Source organism: Brassica napus, chromosome A7 (genome assembly GCF_020379485.1).
Source record: "Brassica napus cultivar Da-Ae chromosome A7, Da-Ae, whole genome shotgun sequence".
Classification (NCBI taxonomy): Eukaryota; Viridiplantae; Streptophyta; class Magnoliopsida; order Brassicales; family Brassicaceae; genus Brassica; species Brassica napus.
The window spans coordinates 20,936,611-20,958,935 of NC_063440.1; the positions used below are offsets into that span (position 1 = coordinate 20,936,611).

Here is a 22,325-nt window from a genome sequence, read left to right on the forward strand (position 1 = left end):
TGTTAAACGATAGATACTATTGTCACTGCGCCTGGATTCACTGAGACCTCTTTCTACCTATTGTCCCATCGTGCGTTGTCTGCTGCTTTCGACTTAGCTCATACGGCTGATGGACTTTTTTCTTGATGAGCCAAAAACGCTCTTTAGTAGGTCTTTATGCAATTGGACTGAGCCAATTCGAGGGGGACGTAAGTCCCATCCCCAACAGTGTTATATAAATGACCATCCTGATTTTCTAATTACCGGTACTATACATTTATCTCCCTTCAATTTTATTTCATCATATAGATATAGATATAGATTTAATAGTAACCACTTAAATTTATCATTTGATTTTATATTATTCATTATTATAGCATTTTCATAATATAATATATTTTTATTTTACAATTTACTAATGAAAATAAGAAGCCAGCCGACACAAGCATTAACTTGAAAAAACATCCTGACACATGATGAATCGATCGTCGTCCAAATGTATCTTTTGCTTTAATTTTTAGAACAAAAAGAAACATCAGGTGGTTCTCAATTTGACAATTTAGAGTGGAAAACACTTAATTAAAATCTGTTCTGTAAAGTGAGAGGTATATTCGAAATGAAATAAATAAACACAATAACAACCCGAAAAAGAAAGGCATGAAAATAAAGAGATTTTGAAGTGACAAATTAAGGAAAAATAAAACCACTCTTTTCCAAGACCTAATTCCTTTCAGCAGTCGCCAGCTGGCATTATACTATATGACACGTGTCGTTTGTCAACAATCATCACTTTGCTGACGTGTCACCAACTTGCCATTCTCCTCTCCATAAATAGAGCTCTCAGCACCTCTCCCCCGAGCTTCAGCCTTCTCCATAACTCACCTCTCTCTCTAATTCCGTTTAAGTTTGCCATCAGAAAGTAGTAAATAAAAATAATGTCAGGTTTTGGCGGTGTTGAAAATCTAATCAACGTTCCAGATATAACAGCTTGTCTCCCTCAAGATCCTCGTGAGCCTCGCTCATTATTACCAATCACCCTCAAGGTAACACAAACACTCACTGAGTTCATGTCGTTGACGCGCTTTGACTCTGGTCTTAACTCTTACTTTTGTTTAGTTCGTTGATGTATGTTACCGAGTGAAACTCCATGGCGACTCCAGTAAGATCAAGAAGTTATTGGGACTAGAGCACAAACCGTCCGATGAGACTAGAACGACGGAGAGGACGATACTTAGTGGAGTCACCGGAATGGTGTCACCCGGCGAGTTTATGGCCGTTCTTGGACCATCAGGAAGCGGTAAATCTACGTTGCTTAACGCCGTCGCAGGGAGACTCCATGGACCAGGCCTCACCGGAAGTATACTAGCCAACGACGCTAAACCAACGAAGCAGACGTTAAAACGAACCGGGTTCGTGGCCCAGGACGATCTACTCTACCCTCACTTAACCGTACGCGAAACCCTAATTTTCGTCGCCTTGCTCCGTCTCCCTCGGAGTCTAACCAGAGAAGATAAAATAAAAGCGGCAGAGTCGGTGATATCGGAGCTAGGGCTTGAGAAATGCGAGAACACAGTCGTGGGGAACACTTTCATTAGAGGGATCTCGGGTGGTGAGAGGAAACGTGTGAGCATAGCTCACGAGGTACTCATCAACCCGAGCCTTTTGGTTCTTGACGAGCCCACGTCGGGGCTTGACGCGACGGCGGCTCTCCGGTTGGTTCAGACGCTAGCCGGGATGGCTCATGGGAAAGGGAAGACGGTGGTGACGTCTATTCACCAGCCGTCGAGCCGTGCGTTTCAGATGTTTGATACTGTGCTGCTTTTGAGTGAAGGGAGGTGTTTGTTCTACGGTAAAGGACGTGACGCCATGGCTTACTTCGACTCCGTCGGATTCTCGCCGGCGTTTCCGATGAATCCGGCTGACTTCCTTCTCGATCTTGCTAACGGTACGTACGTTCCCATTTAAGATCCCGTTTTTTTTTTTTTTTTTTGGTCGAACAGATCCCGTTTTTTTTTTTTAATTCAGCTTTTAATTAGTTAACATCATGACTTTCATGTATATAGTGTAACACTAACACGCATAATCACTTATTAACATTTATCATGATTAATTCTTTGATTTAATAGTATTATGATTAGATCAATTGACTGATGATAGGACAAAAAGAACTTTTGTATATGAAATCGTCCTTTGGAGTTTTGGGTGGTCCTATACGTGTATGTAATACGTATATGGTTCCTTGATTCCGCAACCATGCATAAATACTCATGTGAGGAGGTTTAGATATTTCATATTTGTATTGAAAAATACTACTGTGAAAATAGCAGCTCGACCCCAAAACAAGAGAGTAATAAATGCCATATATATTGTCGTCATCGCCGCCGTACGATGAGAACTATACAAGTCTAAGCTACGATGTTTTTTTTTCTCGTTGACTCTTACGTGATGGCTTTATACTAATATACTTGGTAATTTATTTGAAGCTTAAACAAAACGCTAGTCTACTAGTACATTAGTCTAGCGTTACATTAGTAATAAATGATATTAGTAGTAATATTACTTACATTTACATACCCTATTCTTTTATGGTAAAGGGAACTTATGTAGCATATTTTTCTAATAATTGTTTATTCTAAAGTTTATACTAATTGTTAAAGTAGAGTCGATAATGGAAGGGTGGCTTTTTGATGTTATGGGAAATTGGGATACGTGGTTGTCTTTCTTTTTCTCTTTTCGTGTATGCCACAGATTTTTGGGTTTCAACTTTGGCATATTATATCATCTGAATAAATGTTATTCCTTACTTTTATATAAAAACCTTATCGTATTACACATTTACACTACTAAAACGGTGCTTTTTCTTTATTTTTTTTCGGGAACATGCTTTATTTAAGAAACGAACCACCACGATTGTGTTTTATAAGATGACGTAATGGTTTTAAACCCTTTGGCATATTATATCATCTGAACATCTTATGAGTTTTATAAGATGACGTAATGGTTTTAAACCCTTGCTATTGTGTTTTTTTCGCACATATTAAAAATTATTTTAAATTATGGTTTACCATCTATTCATACAGTATTTTATACGCGTTTTCTGTTTTCCCAATAATTTGTATTGTATTCTCTTTTTCTTCTCAAGATCATCATTAACTTCAGTCTTTTAATATGAGCTTTTAGTTTTTCTTAGATTTTAACTAAGAAAAATTAAAAACTGTTTTTTAAATAAAAGATATAAGAATCGTCTCTTACTGAAAAATGTAAATATATATATATATATATATATATATATATATATATATCAAATCATAAATTAAGAATTTTGACTAATAAACCGAGGTTAATTATGTTCTAAAACAACTAATAAAGTTTCCTTATTGTTCAATGTTCAGTGTTTCAATCGAAGTAGACTTCTCACTCTCTTTAATTTTCTGTGGTTTTTGAAGCGCATGGTTTTGAATTGTCTGCAGTTCCTTGTTTCCAATACATCCTTGATTTAGGAAACTTTTACTTTAATGGTTAACCGCCTAAAAGGACCCAATCACACTCTCGCATCTATCCCTGGTTTTCAGTTTCCCTCTCTCGGTACTCATCGAAGCATTAAATACAAGTTCCTTGGGAATTGGAAATTCTTATTCTTAACTCCCTTTTAGGGCAACCCCAACGGGATTTTTTACACCGGCCGGTTTCGGATATTAAAAAATAAAAAAGTTGGAAACAGTGAAAACAAAGAAACCATCGGTTGCTAGTTCTAAACTTCAACAAAAAAAAAAGCTTAGAGCATCTCCAACCCTACTCTATTTTTTACTCTAAAATAAAGTTTAGAGTAAAAAATACTCCAATGGTACTCTATTTCTCACTCTATAATAGAGTAAAAAATAAGTTTACTCCAAATATAGAGTAATTTGTGTTTTTTTTGTTCATCACTCTATTTTCTACTCTAAAATAGAGTATCATTGGAGCAAACTCAAACTCTATTATAGAGTTACTCTATTTTAGAGTAAAAAATAGAGTAAGCCCATTGGAGATGGTCTTAGGACACTCTTCTTACCGGTGTTACTTTGGTCTGTACTGATTTTTAGTTTAAAACTTAGTAATTTTTATCTAATTTATATACAACTTATTAATTAAGATACCTTTGGAAAGACACTCACCGATAATCATACTCTTACAATATTTTTTTGAGTCTTATCGTGATTACAAGAGTTTGTCATGACTATGTAGTTTACATTTTCTTTCAAATAGAAAAATGAAAATGAAATCACAAGTCTTTTTTATCAAAAAAAAGAAAAGAAATCACAAGTCTTTAATGTAAGGAACCACATCCATGTATCGCGTTATTACTCCGTCCGTTTCAGTTAATTTATCGTTATAAAGTAAAATTTGTGTTTTAAAATAAATAGTATTGTTTTATAATTTTAATGCAAAATCTATTAATTTTATATTATAATCTATTTTTTATTGGTTGCAATATGGTTATAAACTGTATTAGTATTGATACTTTTATTTAATAAATATATAAAATTAAATAATTTTTTAATAGAAGTTTAAAACAATAATTAACATGAAACAAAAGGAGTATATTCTAATTTGTCTTTGCTTTATCCAAAACAAGTTAAGAAGTACCAACAAATAGTACGAATGTTTTGACGTTGCAAGGCATATCAAAAATGTAGACCGAACCTAGGTTCGTTTAATAATTCAGCAATTGATACTCGTGACAATTATTCACACATGGTCCATATATATATAGCGAGCTAGCTAGGGACATGCGTCACACATACACACGAATGATTGCTACATTGGAGTTAATGACTAACTGTGTAACCCAAGGCCAAACAAACTAACTGTGTAACCCAAGACCAAACAAAAACACATAAGGCTGTATTGGTCTTCGGCATTGACTTTTCATTTCTGTCTGGTGTTATTAATGATGACAAACATGAAACATATGTACGTACATCTGTATGTCTATATATATATATATGCACGCACATGATATGTCTAAATACTCTGGTGACGCCATAGGTAGGGTAAGAACACAATAATAATAAGGGATAAAAATGGCACATATAGAAATAGTTTGTGGCGCACGATGGCATATTATTTAGATCTAATACTAAATAATATGCCATCGTGCAGTAATTTCGAGCATAAGGTTAGTGGAGACAAAAGAAATTAATTTTGGTGGGCAGTAATTTCTTTTGTCTCCACTAACCCTTATGCTCGACATTCAAACGTTCTTTGTATTGTATCTTCGTGAAAAGTTCCATTTATTTGACTAACCGTCCACGTGATCATTCGATCTATTTCATCTATATATGCATATATATATATATATGTGTGTGTGCGCGTGTGTGTTTTGCATGTATGTGATTTTGCATGGCTGGAAAGTTTTTTTTTTTTGAACTCATGGTTGGAAAGTTGATAGTCAAGCATTTCCAATGTAATATTTCATTTTTTTTCTTTAAAATTGAGTAAAAATAAAAATGAAATAAAAATGCTTGAACTCTACTCCATTTTTCATTTCATATATAATGGAGTGATGAACTAACAAAAAATAAATTATTTTATTTATGAAATAAATTTTATTATGGAATGAGATTTGGAGTTGGGTTGGAGAAATCTTTATTCTATTTTCACTTTACTCTATTTTGGAGAAGAAAATGGAGTATAATTGGAGATGTCCTAAAAATATCGTTTGACCAGTTATTCGCTACTAAAAGCATTTGTTATATTTTCATCAGAAAATGTTAGATATTGGTTTCTACGTCAAAATACAACAAGAAACTCCACTTGCCCGAACTTATTGATCAATTTGAAAGAAAATAACAACATAAATTAAATTTTCAGCTCCAACATCATTTCTTTTTCAAAAGCTGGCTGTGACATTTGATGATTACACTTGTTGAGTAACTAGCTTGAATATGCATTGTTCATTTATTATTGACTTTCCCTGACTTTTCTTCCCCAAAATTCAATTTTATATTTCTGATAATCCTGTTGATAAGTAAAAAAAGTAAGCTTAACACGTGTTAGGGCATCTCCAACCCTACTCTATTTTCAACTCCAAACATCATTATGGAGTAAAATCTTCTCCAACCCCACTCCATTTTGGAGTTAAAAATGGAGTAATGGCTAGGGTTACTCCATTTATGGAGTAATCTTACCCATTACTCCATTTTGGAGTTGAACTTTTTTTATTTATAAAATGATCCTTTGAATCTTTAATGTTTCTATTTTTTACTTAAATAATATTTAAAATGATACAATAACATGAAATTGCAGAAGATGAAAATGAGCGTGAACTTGATGCACCAATTGAACTTGAAAGAGAAGCTCCACCTCCAGATATTGAAATTGCAGAAGATGAAAATGTCCGATTTCAAAATTTTCTTGCTCGATTTAGGAATATCAACAATAAAGAAGCTCATTTTTCATTACGAAATGCATTAGTTGATCATTTGTGGGAAAAATATTTTAATGCTCATTGTTGAACCTATATATATGTTGTCTTTTTTAATGATTTCTTGTACTTTTTAATAATAAATATTTAATTCAAATAATTTATATTTTAATTATTATCGTAAACATAAAATAATTGGGGTTAATAGGTAAATTTTTATAAGTATAAGATTTTATTTGCAATTATTAATAAAATAAAAATGAAATTATTTAAGAAATATTATTTTTGGAGTAGAAAATGGAGTAATACATTGGAGTAAAACCTTACTCCATTTTGGTGTTGCACCATTTTGGAGTAAAAAATGGGGTAATACATTGGAGATGCTCTTAGGAACTAAAACCTATTCGGCTTATTTTGTAGTATAAGCTTATCGGTCGTTTTTTTTTTTGAAAAAAGCTTATCGTATTAAAAGTTAAATTCAAGTACTATGTTTACTTGATTTTCAAGTTTTTCCATTTCTTAAAAATGGAATCAATGAAGTAGGTAACATTAAGAAGTAAGATCACCGTAGTGGCCACCTTATGCTTTTCTTGGGTGGAGTCTTCGGCCTCTCCACCTTGGTTGGGTCAGCTTTTCTGCAAATCCGACCTCCATTACTTATAAATGAGTCAATTTATTAATTTATAAAGATATTTACTTTAGTTAGATTAATAAACAAATGGGTCCAACATAGTTTCAAAACCTGTTTAAATATATTTGTTTGGTCGGTCAAAGAAGACGATTGGTTGAATCGCACTTCACCTCTATTCGGTTCAATGCCACATTGAATTGTCTTCTCCTTTTCATGTTTAGGTATTTAACTAATTATTCCATCGGCCAATTAACTTTCCCCTATTTGAATGATAATAACTTGAGCAGTCCAATTTCATTAATTTATAGTTTAAGAGATAAAAGTTAGACATTGATTGGTTGATTAATTAATTAACCACCCTGAATCTTTTGAATTACCAATTTATTAAATATCCGACTATAGCGAATCAGATATTTGCTATGCATTAGTGGTTAGACAGGAAACTATTCAGAAATATTGATTATTATACGCGATTTATCTAAAGCTGGTTGGGATTTTATAACTTGCATGTGCAGGTGTTTGTCAGATTGACGCTGCAACGGAACGGGAAAAACCAAACGTGAGACAAACCTTGGCAGTTGCCTACGATACATTGCTAGCCCCAAACGTTAAAACCTACATAGACGCGACACCTTCACGAGAGAACGTGCGTTTTCTGAAAACGGAGACAAACGTTCGTGGAATAATGTCTGGCTTCACAACATGGTTTAGCCAGCTTTGCATTCTCCTCCACAGGCTCATAAAAGAACGACGCCATGAATCCTTCGACGCACTTCGCGTTTTCCAAGTCGTCGCGGCTTCACTACTGGCGGGTCTCATGTGGTGGCATTCCGATTTTCGAGACGTACATGTAAGTATATAAAACATTATTAACCCAATATAACAACGAAAACAAACATTGTTGTTTAGTTTTGGCGTTTTTCTTAACGATAATGTTGTTATTACAGGACCGACTAGGACTACTCTTCTTCATATCCATTTTCTGGGGGGTACTTCCGTCATTTAACGCGGTTTTCACGTTTCCACAAGAGCGAGCAATTTTCACTCGAGAACGTGCGTCTGGTATGTACACACTCTCGTCTTACTTCATGGCTCACGTCATCGGATCACTCTCCATGGAACTGGTTCTTCCGGCAGCGTTCTTGACACTAACTTACTGGATGGTCGGTCTACGCCCAGGGCTAGTCCCTTTCCTCCTCACACTTTCTGTATTATTGCTATACGTTTTAGCTTCCCAGGGACTCGGACTTGCCTTAGGTGCAGCGATCATGGATGCTAAGAAAGCGTCCACGATCGTGACGGTGACCATGCTAGCGTTTGTTCTAACCGGCGGTTTCTACGTGAACAAAGTGCCATCTGGAATGGTGTGGATGAAATATGTTTCCACGACGTTTTATTGTTACCGTCTAATGATCGCAGTCCAGTATGGAAATGGTGAAGAGATATTGGGGATGTTTGGATGCGAATTAAAGAGAACGGAAGGAGCGGCTAGGACTGATGGGTGCCGATTTATGGAGGAGGAAGTGGTCGGAGATATTGAACTGTGGACCAGCGTTACCGTTTTGTTTTTCATGTTTGTTGGTTATAGAATGTTAGCGTACTTGGCTTTAAGGCGTATTAAACTTTAAAATAAGCTGAGAGGAAAAAAGTTAAATAAACAAATGACTAGGGGGTTTAGTTTGTTCGATTTTCGGGTGTTTTTGTTTTGTTTTTAAATGTGAAACTAAAATGACAAAAAGGCTTTTAGTTGATTATAATGAAATGTATATTTCCATCTACTACATTTCACTGGTTGTGTGTATATATATATCAAATGATAAATGTTTCTTATGGCTAAGTACAGCGAAGAAGCTGCAAAGAAAGCTCTCACACATGACCAAATAGCCAAGATATCCAGTACGTTTTCTTTTCTTTTCATACTTGTCCAATACTTGTAACTTAGAAAGCTTTTAATTGATAAATGCACAAGAAGAATTTTAGCCTCTCACAAGATACTTACCGATGTTTTATTTTTCTTGCTATATTTTATCTCATATGATATTATTTTGGGGGTGTTGCAGAGAACAACCAGGTGTGTGATTCAAGTTGTGCCTAGCCACCAGACCTACCAGTTGCACAAACCTGTTGGTGGTGGTTTCAAGTTGACCTAAGTTTGACTTTGTGTATCCAACTTCTGCTGAACTTAATCCGGTGTTTTACAGAGAGTAGTAGCTTCTTGTTATACTGCTCTGGCTTTGGGAACTAGTATCTAACTAAAATAATGTCGTGAGTTGTTGAGCATCCAGTTGATTCAATAATTGTTCTAAGATAAGTTTTATTTTCTATCTAGTTCATGTTTCATAAAAGATATAGCAAGAACTGATAATAATCAAAAATCAAATCTGTATCAGCAAGATATCTTGTGAAATGGGCAACAAAAATGTATTGATTCTGTACTCTCTTAATTATACTCACCAAAAAATAACTATAAGCGAATCAACATTGTTGTGTTCTGTATTCAGTTAAGAAATGTACTCTTGACTCTGTCAGGCTTTTATGGCATCCAAAAGTTAAGCCACCCTGTGTATTGTAAATATACTACTCCTTGGTTTACTCATATATCTTCTTTCTTTTCAGTATTGTTGGAAGTATGGAGATAAAACCGATGAGGAAAAGCACTGACAACGTCTTGAAATCATACAGATCCTTCACCGATTTGAGATCTCCAATAGCAAGGCCAGCCTGCAATACAAACACCAAATATTGAAGCTCTACTTAGATACAACAACAGGAGAGCTAAGGAGAGTTGGAGAAGGAGCAAAAGAGCTTTACCCTGACGGTTATATAAGCTGCGGGAATGAGACCGACCAATGTCGCCAAAAAGAAGACATGAAAAGGTACATCAACTATCGGAGACGCCAAATTGATGAACAGATTTGGCAGTGTTGGTGTTATCCTCAGAAACAACATATAGTTCAGAAGCTTATCTCTACGCTTACCAATCTGACAAACACACAAGCAATCATCAAAACCACCCACCAAATGAAAAATTCTTTATTGATTAAGCAAAAGAAGAGTTCTACCTCAGCCTGAAAGAATCTTAATTTGTCAGGCCATAGCCAAGTGATCAACGGCCTGCCGATCAACTTAGAGAGAAAGAAACAACAAGTAGCTCCAGCTGTTGCGTTGAAAACAACCAAGATAACACCTTTGATAACCCCGAAGAGAGCTCCAGCTAGAAGCGACATGAAGATAGTCCCTGGAATCATGAACGTCTGCATGAAAATGTAGGTGGCACAGTACCCTAAAACGAACTGCGCCGGGTACTCATTCGCGTAGTTTGCTAGATTGTCTCTGAAACCAAAACAAGATTACAACTTTCAAGATACCCTTAATCAAGTCTTGACATTGACACTATCAAGAACCTCAACATTAATCAAAACATCGATTATCCTATAACAAAGTCTGAGTCTTTACCACTTCTGAAACCAAAACAAGATTAAAACTTTATCAATACCCTTCTCAAGTTTTGACATTGACACTATCAAGAAGCTCAGAATTGATCAAAATATTGATTATCATATTAACAAAGTTTGAGTCTTTATCAGTTTACTTGAGCGAGCGGAGATCAGAGATGCTTCTTGGGAGCTTGAGCTTGCCGAATTCAGCAGCAGGCATGGTGATGTAGATGCAGAAGAGACCAGAGGAGAAGACGAGGAAGACGCCGAGAGAGACCGCGAGTTCCCATCGGCTGAGAGGGAACCGATCGAGCTTAGATCGTTTTCCAGATGGCGAATCGTCGTCGTCTGAGATCGCTCCGAGCTCTTCGTCTCTGATTAGGTTCCGTGTCGGAGCCATCACCGAATGCAACATCGGAAGTTTAACCGCGGGCTTAATCCATTGCAACGATTCGATTTTGTGGATTCAGATTTAGAAAGAAATCAATCAGCTTTTTTTTTTTTTTGGTTCTTCAGGTTAACGTAGACGAATGATCTTGAGACCTTCTCTATGATTCAGAGGGTCCTGACTAGTCCAAGATCTAAACCTCTGGATCTGTAAGAGGGTAAGGGGGTAAAATGATAAATAACCATTTCACTCTCCTATTCTAACCTTCTTCCATTTTTCACCAAACAAATTCATACTTACTCAGATCAACCCCCTCCCAAGTAGCAGAAGAAACAAGACTAACATTGAAAAAACTCCCAAATCCATATATGTTCTTAAAATTCAGGCCTCGAAAATTATTTGTTGCGAACCAATCAAACTACAAATGTAATTTTTTTTTCAGGCTATTATTTTTTTTTTCTAAACAAAAGCCCCGTAATTTATGAATTCTACATAAAAACCCCTCAATCTAAAGTTATCACGGTGAGATCACCGTGGATGAGTTTTCGCCGGTGATCTCTGAGACGAACTCCGAATAACAAGAATTTTCTTCAATACCCTCATCAACACCATCACGTTCGTACTCATCTTCATCTTTGTTGACGGTCTCTTCTTCGTTAACTTCATACCGCACCCCACGGCGGAACTCTCGTCGGGAAACAAAGACGATCTCTTATCTCCGCCGAGATCGATCCTAAGACTCTGGCTTCTCGGCGGCGGCGGCGGCGGTTCTTCGTTGAGTTCTTCCCACAACATATCCATTTTCTCCTCTGCATTAACGTTCCAAAGACTTCTCGTTTCCACACAAGAGAAGCTCTTCCTCTGACCGTCATCATCGTATCTTCCAATGATTAATCTCCCGTCGTCATATCTCCGGCGGGTTTTCTCCGGCGAGTGTTTCCACAATGGAGGTGAATCGGAGCCGGAAGTTTGGGAAGAATCTTGGGAAGCAAGCAATGGAAAACTAAATTCTTCCGAAGACTCACTGTTCAGAGCCATTCTCTAGGATCAAGAAAAGGGCAGAAGAGAGGAACAAGACAAGAAGACACACAGTTTGTGTGTTTGTTGGTGATGTTGGATTCGTTGCTCTGTTTTTTTTTGTCTTTTTTTTGTTTTTGTTTTTGTAGTTCAAGTGCTACAACAAGTCAACGGTAAGTTTCCAGTTTAAACGATTTTAACTCTCCATAGGCAACTGTATTTTCCAGTTTAGGTAGTGTATATGTATAGTCATCAATTCCCAGTAGTCATTCCAAATCGGATTACATATACATAAATGTGAAAACTTGAAAGTTTTTTTGTACACTGATTTATCATCTAATTACAAATTATAAAAAAATATTATATAAACCCCTTTACAACTGACAATTAGATTTCTTATGAAGATTCACATCTAACAATTTTATTATCACCATTTTGAGCTGTTTAATGAAAATCCACGTCTTACATCTAACGGTTTTATTTTCACCATTTTAAACTGTTTAATATATTTTTTTTCTTTATTAATTTGACACCATTTTTATAGGGCTCGAAATCCAGTATTTCTGATCTAATTAATTGCACTATGTTCACATTTTCACATTTCATAACAATCTAAGTTCCATTCATCTTAGTCAATTTTTCTCTATTCCATTTATTCCTTTTTCTAATTTACCAGTTACAGCTTAAAGTGATGATTAACTCTCTAAGTTATGAAACGTATAAAAAGAGTTACGAGAGTGACTTAACGCAGTTTCAATTTGACATCTCATCAACCAGCGGAGTGATTGATTGAGGATTGAGGAATAGATGACTATAAAACGTTGGCTCTATCTATTATCAACAACGTTATAACTCCACCTCACCAAGTTAGTCTTTCTTCAACAATTGACTAAACATGTGCTTTATAACTATCAGAGTCTCTATCTTCTTTTTTTCAAATGGTATTCACCAACCAAGGAAAAAATACTGTAGAAGACTAAATAAAATCAAACATAAGAGATGCAAATCTTGAATTGAAAACTTTCAGTATATGCTTGTAAGAAAACCAGTTTAGGCAAAACCGAGAATTGTTTATACAATCTTAAGAGGTCACAAAAGGGTTTATGCGTGGGATGCCCTACGTTTGATGAGCTTACAACATACTTACCTAGAAGAACATGATCTGGACTGAGATCTCGTCCTCTTTGCTCCTTTTTACTTTTCTCGATATTCTTGAACCAATCTGCATTTGTTAGGACAGAAGAACCTTGGTCCATGTTGTTGGTAGATTGAGACAAGGGGCAAAAAGTTGAGGCTTTGTGGCTTGCAGTTGTTAGAGTAGGCTAGAAAACAAGTTAATAACGCTTTTATGGTGACCGCAGAGACTCTTGACGTCTTAAGTGGAATGTCTTCTGATTCAAATCCATCCTTATCGGTATGCTTGCTTATACGCAATTAATGGTAATTTACCGGTGAACCTACAATAACATAGCCATAACAATCGGTTGCAAACTCTCAGAAACCGCATATGGATACAGACACTTGGTATTAAGATTATATGTACACAAGATATGGCGATCATGAATAGTTATGTTCCTACAATTCTAGCTAGTAGTGTTACATCTATATTCATTATGTATATCATCGTTCCTAATAGCCGTAAATGAAATAAAGTAGCGCACCCTCGACCATGTCCTTTGTTATATGGAGAAGAAAAGTGCCTGAAAGTATTTTAACAAAAACCACGTGAGACAATTTGAATACCATTTTGCCGATCCCAGTCCTGTTTAAAACCCACAAAAGGCAGTGATTTGATTCATGTACCAAAGCAACAATCTACATACAACGAGATATGTACAATTTGAGGCGGACGGATACCTTAAACATGATAACACTGGCCAATATAGTTAGTGATGTGAACATTACATAGTATATATATGACACCATAGATGTATTGAATGTATCAAGAGCCTGCAAACGCAAAGCAGAAACCGCAATTGGTTTAGTTATCAAGAAAACATCTTACTACAAAACGACTATCTCATTTAAGTAACACTTGTTTAAGTAGTTCAACTGGTTTGTCACACCGGTAAGTATGACCAATGTGAATACCTAAGTTTGAGGATAAAATAACTGATTCGTTCCTGAAAATGTCAGCTTTAGTGTTATTCCAAGTGCTTTTACACTCATTACCTGCCTGCATGTTTGAAAATGTTGATCTTGATTTTGTTTTCTTAAGAAAAAAAGGATTTACAGACTTGAAACATCCAAAACTACATACAGATAATGATCCCTCAAGCGAACAAATACCGATATAAGCCATTACATGTCTGGCCATATTGGGGAGAAAAACGGATGATATTAAACACAGCAGCACCATTGATCAGGCTCGCATAACACATGAATGCTGCAACAAACTAGAGCTATAAAAAATTAAAAATCATGAGATGGTTCATGTTACGATCACCCATACAATAGAGCATCAGAGTCTCATTCAAACAATGAACCTGGTTCTGTTGCAAGATTCCAAACTTCAAGCACAGAATCAATTTCTTGTTCTTGAGGGGCATGTAGGACGATTGTGGTGGAACCCACAACACATAACGCACAGACAACAACTCCAAAGATGTGTAGTTTCTCCCTTAATATATGAGCTAAGACAGCACTGTGATCCAACGCAAAAAAAAAATGTATAAGAAACAGCAAAACAGGTGAAGAGTGAGACATGAGTAGATTATCTTGCCTGATAATGATACTGAGTGCGCCTAACAAGTATAGCCGGTGCAAATGCATAAGCAGCGAAATTGACAATCTCACCAAGTAACACTGGAAGTAGCAGAAAACAAAAGAGTAAAGGGCTCGCTTGTTGTCATGCAGATCCACCAAAGAGGCTCGTAAAGATAAGAGCATATTTCCGGCGCCGCCATTCTTTTTTCTCTTAGTTAGAAACAAAATATTTACAATTTTGATTTATTCTATTTTAATACTATACCTAAATATATAAGCTTTTTCTTCTTTATATAGCATTATGTATAAGCTTGTAACAAAGGTTCGGTCTACATCGGATAAATTGCAGTCCACAACACACGCACACAAATAGCAAAACTAAAAAAAAAAAGAGTATGGTTTGGTATTAACTTCATTTGCTGTAATTTGGTTTGATGTCAAGTTTATGTGATTTACTCTGGCAAAATGTCTGAATGCTACATAAACGCTCTTAGCAGAAAAAAATTCGCCGTTTTTGATGAGTTAGCGATTAAATGTCGTGAATTACAAAGCTTATAACTTTTCAAAAAGTTAGTACTCTAATTTTGAAATTGTTTAAGCAGCACATCATTTTCCAAACTTAAAGCTAATGTTAGACACATATTGAGCAAGGTCTTAAAGGCCTGGCTCGGTATTTGGTATTTCAGGTTAACAGAATTACATGCATTTCCTGGGCTCCCGCTCTTGCTATTCAGATATATCCATAAATTTGTTTGGGTCCAGACATAATAGTCCGAGGGGAAAATGACAAGTATATGTAAATTTAATTTTCAACATTTGGCTTTACTTTTTTTTTTTGGGTATGTAAACTGTATAGATGTGGTTGTATCTATGAGCTATATATAATGCACTTGAAGAATATATACAACTACTAACTTGTGTAGAATATGATGTACACGCATACGCTTGAGTGCCAGCAATATTTTTCTTTTGTATCTGTTGTGGTATTGTCAATGTTAGGTGAACATGAAATAGACAAAACATGTCATGTTGCCTAGTTTGTTCATAAGAATATTTAAGGTTTATTATTTAATACTATTGCATATTTCAGTGTATTTGACGTCTTTTCAATGAGAAGAGTACTAATAATATTTTTGATAACCAATTACCTACATCATGCAAAATAGTCCAAGTAGTCAACTCTTTTTCATGTATTATACGATTGTCAGAAAGATTCACTTTTAATTTGGAAATTATTTCAGAAGTTGAATCTTTCTTTTATCAAAGTCACAGGCACAATAGTTTTTGACGGCAAAAAAAAATATATTTCAAATAGATAATCGGTAACAAAAACAATAAAAACTAAAAGAAAGGGTGAGATAGATAACCCAAGGTTATTAGATTTATCACTTTAAACATTCTTTTTGGTTATAAAGGTTTGCATATTTGCACAACAGTACTGTATTTGATGAGTTTCACAAGAAAATTAAACATAGAGTACACTAATGGAAGCCCATGGCTCCCGACTTCAAGGCAGGTGCATCTGGTGGCGGTGAAGGTAAAACGGTTAACGCTAATACTCCACTAATGGCCGCTGCGATTGCTCCGACCACAAATACCGGTAGGTTTCCACCACCGAAGAGGGTGTCAAAATATCCTCCTCCAAGTGATACTATCATTTGTGGTATCACAATTGCCAAATTTAAAACTCCTATCGAAAGTCCTGTAAACAAAACAAAAAGAAACACACACTTTAAAAGTCAAATTTAAAATTATGTTATAATGGGAAACTATTTTTATTTATGATAATACTGGATGAAATGAAACATACGAATTAGTAAAAAAATCTCACCCAACAAATGCTATGGATAAACTTATCGATATTGTCCACATGAGTTTTTGAAAAAGTAACAAAGGAAAGATTTAATCCTTTCTTTCTTGACAAAAATAGAAAAAGTTAACTCTTATTGATAATTTAACTGGAAACAAATATCTCTCACTCATTAATATATTCAAATCAAACGTTTGAATTTATTACATGGTAATTTGATTGGTCCCAAATTGTCAGACGATAAGATTTCTAAATTAACAGGAGAAGATAATAGATTTTATAAGTAAATTAAATTACAACAAAAGTTACCTTGGCCGGCGCCGGAGCTATTTGAAAATATGGAGGCTAGTGCAAATGGAATACTGAAAGTAATCTGCCAAAAAAATAATTTAGTTTAATACATTTAGCTAAAAATATAAAAATGTAATAAAACTCATATGAAGACAAAGAATGAAAATACTCACAGCTAATGGAATACCAAGAACAGCAAAGAGACTCAACGCTCCAGCTCTCACTCCAGACGACGGTCCGGCAAAATCACCGGCAGTTTTCCGGTGACCCTCCGCCTGTTTCGAAATTAGAACCGTCATGGCCAAGCCTATGGCAAGGATAAAGTTGACAATCCCCCAAAGCCGTTTAGCTCCTCCCACTTTCCGACCAATCCACTCAACACCAAGTGACATAAACAAAAGAACTATCGATTGAAGCATCAATCCCAATGCACCAGCGTGTACTCCTCTGTTGTATAGTTTCAACATTCTATCGTCTCCTACTGAATCTCCACCGTACACTTCACGACCCATCCAGTCAGTATCAAACAAAAGAAACGGGAACCATGCGATCCAGTTTAGGGCCGTGACAATAAGTAGCATCCACATGGGACGTTGCATGACTTTAAAAGCTCCAAGGATTTCTCCAAAGAACGGAACACTCGATGTCTTCTCGTCGCCGGAGTTTACCGCCGGAGACCATTGTTTGTCTTTAACGTACCAGAGAGACGAGACGGTGACGATAATGAGGAGTGTGATGGACAAGAAGAAACACGACTTGAGATTCGCGCAGTAGATATCGCAAGCTTTGGTCATTGCGAACGGGAACATCTTGTGGAGGTTAGTGTAAGAACCTGCCACGTAAGAATTTTAGTATTATATTTCCAAATTATACTTTCATACGAGATGCATTCATTCATTGTAAATTTTTTTTTGAAATGAGTAAAATTAATATTCATTTAAAAAACAAACCTGCGGCGTATCCCAAAACGTTTCCAACCGCCATAAAGAAGGAGAAAAACCCGTTTGCGACTCGCGTTCTTTTAGCGTCTCCGGCGGATAGGTCGGCGAGGAAAGCACGGCAAGGTCCTTGGAGGGTGTTGTTAGCGACGTCGAGGATCCAAAACCCGAAGGCGAAGATCCCGATGGCTCGGACCCTCGGGGATTTCTGCTCGAGTTTGTCTCCCATTTTGTGGCCGATATCCGCGGCGTATCCGATCAAAAACACGGCGACGGCGACCAGGGCGGCTCCGGCGGCGATGAAGGGACGACGGCGACCGAATCTTGAGGTGCATCTGTCACTGTGGTAACCGACGATTGGTTGAACAATCATGCCGGAGACGGGACCGCAGAGCCAGATGAGAGAGGACCATTTGTGAGGGATACCGAGAAGCTGAACGTAAGGAGTCAGGAGAGAGAGCTGTAGGGCCCACCCGAACTGTAAACCGGCGGCGATGGAAGCGACGGAGATGATTTTGCGGAGGGGAGATGGCTGGTCGAAGTCTTCCGAAGGTGGCTGTGTCTCTACAACCGCCGCATCTTTTGCGGTTTTTTCTGTTTCAAAAGCTCCCATTCTCTAAAAAACCAAGAATGTTTTTAAAAAGTTGTATTTCTTTTTTTTTTTCCTTTCTCTCTGTTTTTAATATACTGAAGATTGTACTTTCTTGTGATGTAAGAGATATGAGAGAATGGTGCTGTATTTATAGTGAAACGGGAGGAGTGATTATTATTTGGCTTAATTAGCTTAATATATAAAATATGAATGGAAATTAGGAGAATAGAAAAATCGGCAATTAATTAGGTAAATAGATGTAGACAATGGTGAAAAATGACAAACGTAACCTTCAAATCTGTAAAATTAATTAAACAAAAAAAGAAAAAAAGAAATATATAGGGTATAGGTGTCAGAAGTGATTATAGCTATAGCTAGGTATGCCAGCGAACATTAAATGTTTGAGATATCATGTAGATTTTGTGGTATACAGATACATGTGTAAGCATCTCTGGTTTTTTGCAGAGATAAGTTTATTGCAGAGAAAAAGTTCTATAAATTTAGAGAACTTGCATATACTTTTCATCATCACTTTCACACCGAAGAACAAAAAGTGTTGGTTTGGATTTCTGAAACATAAAGACAGGTAAGAAAGTGTATCAGTCGCCATTAATGATATCATAACTCATTCTTGCGTTGCACTTTACATAGAACAAACGTTTATGTTATTATAGCTTTATTAATTCTAAATTCTTTTTATTTTCTTTGCAGATGAGTCAACTACCACAATGGCTGATGGAGATCGACGGTCACAAAACACCACCACACAACATCATATCCACACCAGATGTGGAAAAGATGATGAGTGTGAGGAACCCCGAACTCACTTTGTATGTGACATCAGATCCACAAGGAGTTGCTATGCATCAATCCATTTGCAGATCTGATTTTCCTATTAATTTTGTGGACGATGTTGGTACTGATGAAGTTGAGCGACCTCCTAATGAAGATGACAATATAGACATTATTGAGGAAACCGATATTCTGGGTAAGCAATTATGTTTGTGGATATATAATCATTAACTGGTTATTTTTCTATATATCTAATATTAAATAAGGATCATTAACATATTTTTATGTTATTTAGAGTCCGGAGATGTTTTAGTAGTTGACAATATTTTTCAACCGGTTTCTGAATATGTCTAATATTGTTTACCCACTTTTTATATTATCGAACATATTACGGCTTATGCGTTTAATTTCACACAATCTCTTTTTTCTAATCATCTAAAATTGGTAAAAATGTAGGAGATATATCGAATAAAGCGAATGATTTGTACATGGGAATGATCTTTAAAGACCGCGTGGCTTTTAAGCAACATATGGCCTTGCATGCAATCAACAATAAGTTCCGGTTTCGAACTAGCAAGTCTGCACCTGGTGGGATGGTTCTCAATTGCATTAGTACGACATGCAGGTGGAGAGTGTATGCTGCGCGTCTTAAGAACTCAGATTTATTTGAAATACGAACGGGAGAGCTTGTGCACACTTGTTCGGTAGATGATCGTTCTGGCTACCAAAGACAAGCAACACATGCAGTTATTGGTGAGATGATGAGAACTAGATATGCTGGACCCGGAGGAGGCCCGCGACCGAATGAAATAATCCAGGTTATGCGAGGAGACCATGATGTTCATATCTCTTATTGGAAAGCTTGGCGAGCAAGAGAAGTGGCACTTGACTACGCGAAAGGAGCAGGGGCTTCTTACAATCTTTTACCTGACTATCTTAACAAGTTGGTGAGCGCTAACCCTGGTACTATTGCTGAAATTCATACAGATCACAATGAGAAATTGGGAAACCAATTCAAATACATGTTCCTGGCAATGGGGGCTTCCATCAAGGGGTATCAGTACATGCGGAAAGTAGTTGTCATTGACGGCACACATTTGAGAGGAAAATATGCTGGTAGCTTGTTGACAGCCTCTGCACAGGATGGGAATTTTCGGGTGTTCCCACTGGCTATTGGCATTGTGGACGGAGAGAATGATAAGGCATGGGAATGGTTTTTCAAAAAGCTGAAGGCAATTGTACCAAATAGCGAAGAAACTGTTTTTGTGTCGGACCGACATGCATCTATCTACTATGGGTTGGCCAAGGTATCATTTATTCTAATAATTTTTTTTTTAACTTAAAAGTACCATATAGTTCTTATTGTACAAGTAACCGATAATTTAGAACAAAACCATTATACGTATCTAAATCCGTCTATTAAATTGAGAAACCAGATATTTTTGTTAGCTCACGGTTTTCATAATATATAACACCGATAATTATTTAAAAATCTAGATATATTTTTTATTAACTAATGTCACACTTTTCATAATGTAATAATGTTGCAGGTGTTTCCAAATGCTAGACATTGTGCTTGCATCTTGCATTTGAAGAGGAATATACGAACAAATTTCAAGGATAAACATCTAGGATACTTGGTGGGTAAAGCAGCAAGGGCGTTCAAAGTTTCAGAGTTCTACTCAGTGTTCAATGAGATTAAAAGGATAAATGCATCATGTGCAGAATATCTTATAGGAATTGGATTTGAACATTGGACAAGGTCTCATTTTCAAGGAAATCGCTACAATATTATGACTAGTAATGTGGCAGAAACCTTGAATTCAGTGCTGCGAGAGGCGAGGGAATATCCAATTATGAAACTTGTGGAGTACATAAGGGCAAAACTAATGAGCTGGTTTGCAACTAGGCGGGCTGAGGGAACGAGTGGTCGGGAGAGTTTGACACCACGAGTTTTGGAGATACTATCTGTGAACTTTGAAAGTAGTGGAAGTTATGTTGTGAACCTGATCAATGCATCAGAGTACGATGTACGTGACAAATCAGGGGGCTCCTACCATGTTGATCTTGCCAAGAAAATTTGTAGTTGCTTCATATTTCAAATGTTAAAAATTCCTTGCTCACATGCAGTCGCTGCTGCAGTCCGTAACAACGTGCGGGTTGATTCTTTGGTGGCTGTTGAGTACAGTGTAGCAAGTATGGTTGCTGCTTATGAGAACAGTATTGCACCAGTAACAGCCGGAGAGTATATATCCGAACATGTTGCAGACATGTCAAGCATGAACATGGTTCCACCATCAAGTAGACGTCCTCCAGGTAGGCCAAGAAAGAATCGGTACTTCTCAAGGGGTGAGATAAGGGTAAGTGATAATTCATTACAAAACACCTTGATAATTTCTTAATATATAATAACTTTTCTTTTAATTTTTTGCTTCAAAGATGAAGACACCACGGAAGAGGACAATGTGCAGCCGCTGCAAAGGATGTGGCCACAATCGCGCAACATGTAAAATGGCTATCTAAAAAGATTAGCATATGAAAGGGATGTGTCGGTTGATGAAGGTGTAAGAAAAAAAGGTGGCAGCTGTTACTGGGCAGCAAAAATAAAAACTAGTTATGATGTGTGATAATTTAGTTTAATGTACCAGTTGTGGTTTGTGGTTTGAGGAAGATATGTATTATAAGACCGAGTATGAATAAATAATGAAATCCTTTTTCTATTAAATTGATGTTGAGTGAGCCTGAGCATATCTTGTATAAACATTATTTTTGATAATTCGTGTTTAGTTTGGTGTTACTATACTTGCAGTAATACTTATGAATGCATAGAATAACCAGGCGGATAATATATATAACCGGTAATATGACTGCAATTGCTTTAAAATGATTTTTCTAACTGTAATTTAAATGTTTAAGATAACCGGATAATGCATATTGGATTCACGTTGAGTTAATATAAGAGACAAAATAATATGTAGGCAAAGTCTTAACCGGATAATACAAAATTAATTCAGTTATTGTAAATGCTTGCAATATCTTTTTGTAAATGATTTATATCAAGGCGTGTTAAGAAGAACATTCACAGGAGATCAATATACTTTGTAAAGAACCATCGATTGAAAAAGTTTCAACTTTGACCTAGAATCTCGATCATCACCAAAGAAAGGTCTCAATCTGAGATTTAAATATGAACTAACAAAATCCCCAAAGTCTGATTACAAATCTGAGTCTAAACGGTCTTGGTTACCATATATAGTTGCTTTGTAATTGCAACACCGATTATGCCAATTTTCAAAGATGAATCTTCTGAGAAGAGCTTAAGAATCATTCTTATCGGC

At 36.3% G+C, this 22,325-nt stretch overlaps 5 protein-coding genes across 5 annotated transcripts; 2 read left to right on the forward strand and 3 right to left on the reverse strand.

Annotated features, from left to right (window-relative positions):
• The first annotated feature begins 693 nt into the window (after nucleotides 1-693).
• Nucleotides 694-8,794, forward strand: LOC106353756 (ABC transporter G family member 25). The gene is made up of 4 exons (XM_013793548.3): nucleotides 694-1,022; nucleotides 1,096-1,924; nucleotides 7,532-7,866; nucleotides 7,964-8,794. The coding sequence occupies exons 1-4, from the start codon at nucleotides 915-917 to the stop codon at nucleotides 8,642-8,644; spliced, it is 1,953 nt and encodes a 650-aa protein (XP_013649002.2). The 5' UTR covers nucleotides 694-914; the 3' UTR covers nucleotides 8,645-8,794.
• Nucleotides 8,795-9,363: 569 nt separating this feature from the next.
• Nucleotides 9,364-10,915, reverse strand: LOC106353755 (uncharacterized membrane protein At4g09580). The gene is made up of 4 exons (XM_013793547.3): nucleotides 10,609-10,915; nucleotides 10,079-10,349; nucleotides 9,828-9,998; nucleotides 9,364-9,737 (listed from the first exon to the last, which is right to left on the reverse strand). The coding sequence occupies exons 1-4, from the start codon at nucleotides 10,866-10,868 to the stop codon at nucleotides 9,606-9,608; spliced, it is 834 nt and encodes a 277-aa protein (XP_013649001.2). The 5' UTR covers nucleotides 10,869-10,915; the 3' UTR covers nucleotides 9,364-9,605.
• Nucleotides 10,916-11,207: 292 nt separating this feature from the next.
• On the reverse strand, nucleotides 11,208-14,808 carry LOC106357044. Its single transcript, XM_048735835.1, has 2 exons — nucleotides 13,716-14,808; nucleotides 11,208-13,620 (listed from the first exon to the last, which is right to left on the reverse strand). Exon 2 carries the CDS (start codon nucleotides 11,877-11,879, stop codon nucleotides 11,370-11,372), a length of 510 nt encoding a protein of 169 aa, XP_048591792.1. The 5' UTR covers nucleotides 11,880-13,620; nucleotides 13,716-14,808; the 3' UTR covers nucleotides 11,208-11,369.
• A 1,237-nt stretch (nucleotides 14,809-16,045) lies between these two features.
• LOC106353754 (sucrose transport protein SUC1-like) lies at nucleotides 16,046-18,216 on the reverse strand. Its single transcript, NM_001315891.1, is given in 4 exon segments — nucleotides 16,046-16,266; nucleotides 16,684-16,747; nucleotides 16,839-17,497; nucleotides 17,616-18,216. Coding segments are annotated over 4 exon segments (1,545 nt in total).
• Nucleotides 18,217-18,572: 356 nt separating this feature from the next.
• LOC125576257 lies at nucleotides 18,573-21,789 on the forward strand. The gene is made up of 5 exons (XM_048735836.1): nucleotides 18,573-18,781; nucleotides 18,907-19,183; nucleotides 19,444-20,294; nucleotides 20,538-21,347; nucleotides 21,427-21,789. Exons 2-5 carry the CDS (start codon nucleotides 18,907-18,909, stop codon nucleotides 21,508-21,510), a joined length of 2,022 nt encoding a protein of 673 aa, XP_048591793.1. The 5' UTR covers nucleotides 18,573-18,781; the 3' UTR covers nucleotides 21,511-21,789.
• Nucleotides 21,790-22,325: the final 536 nt, after the last annotated feature.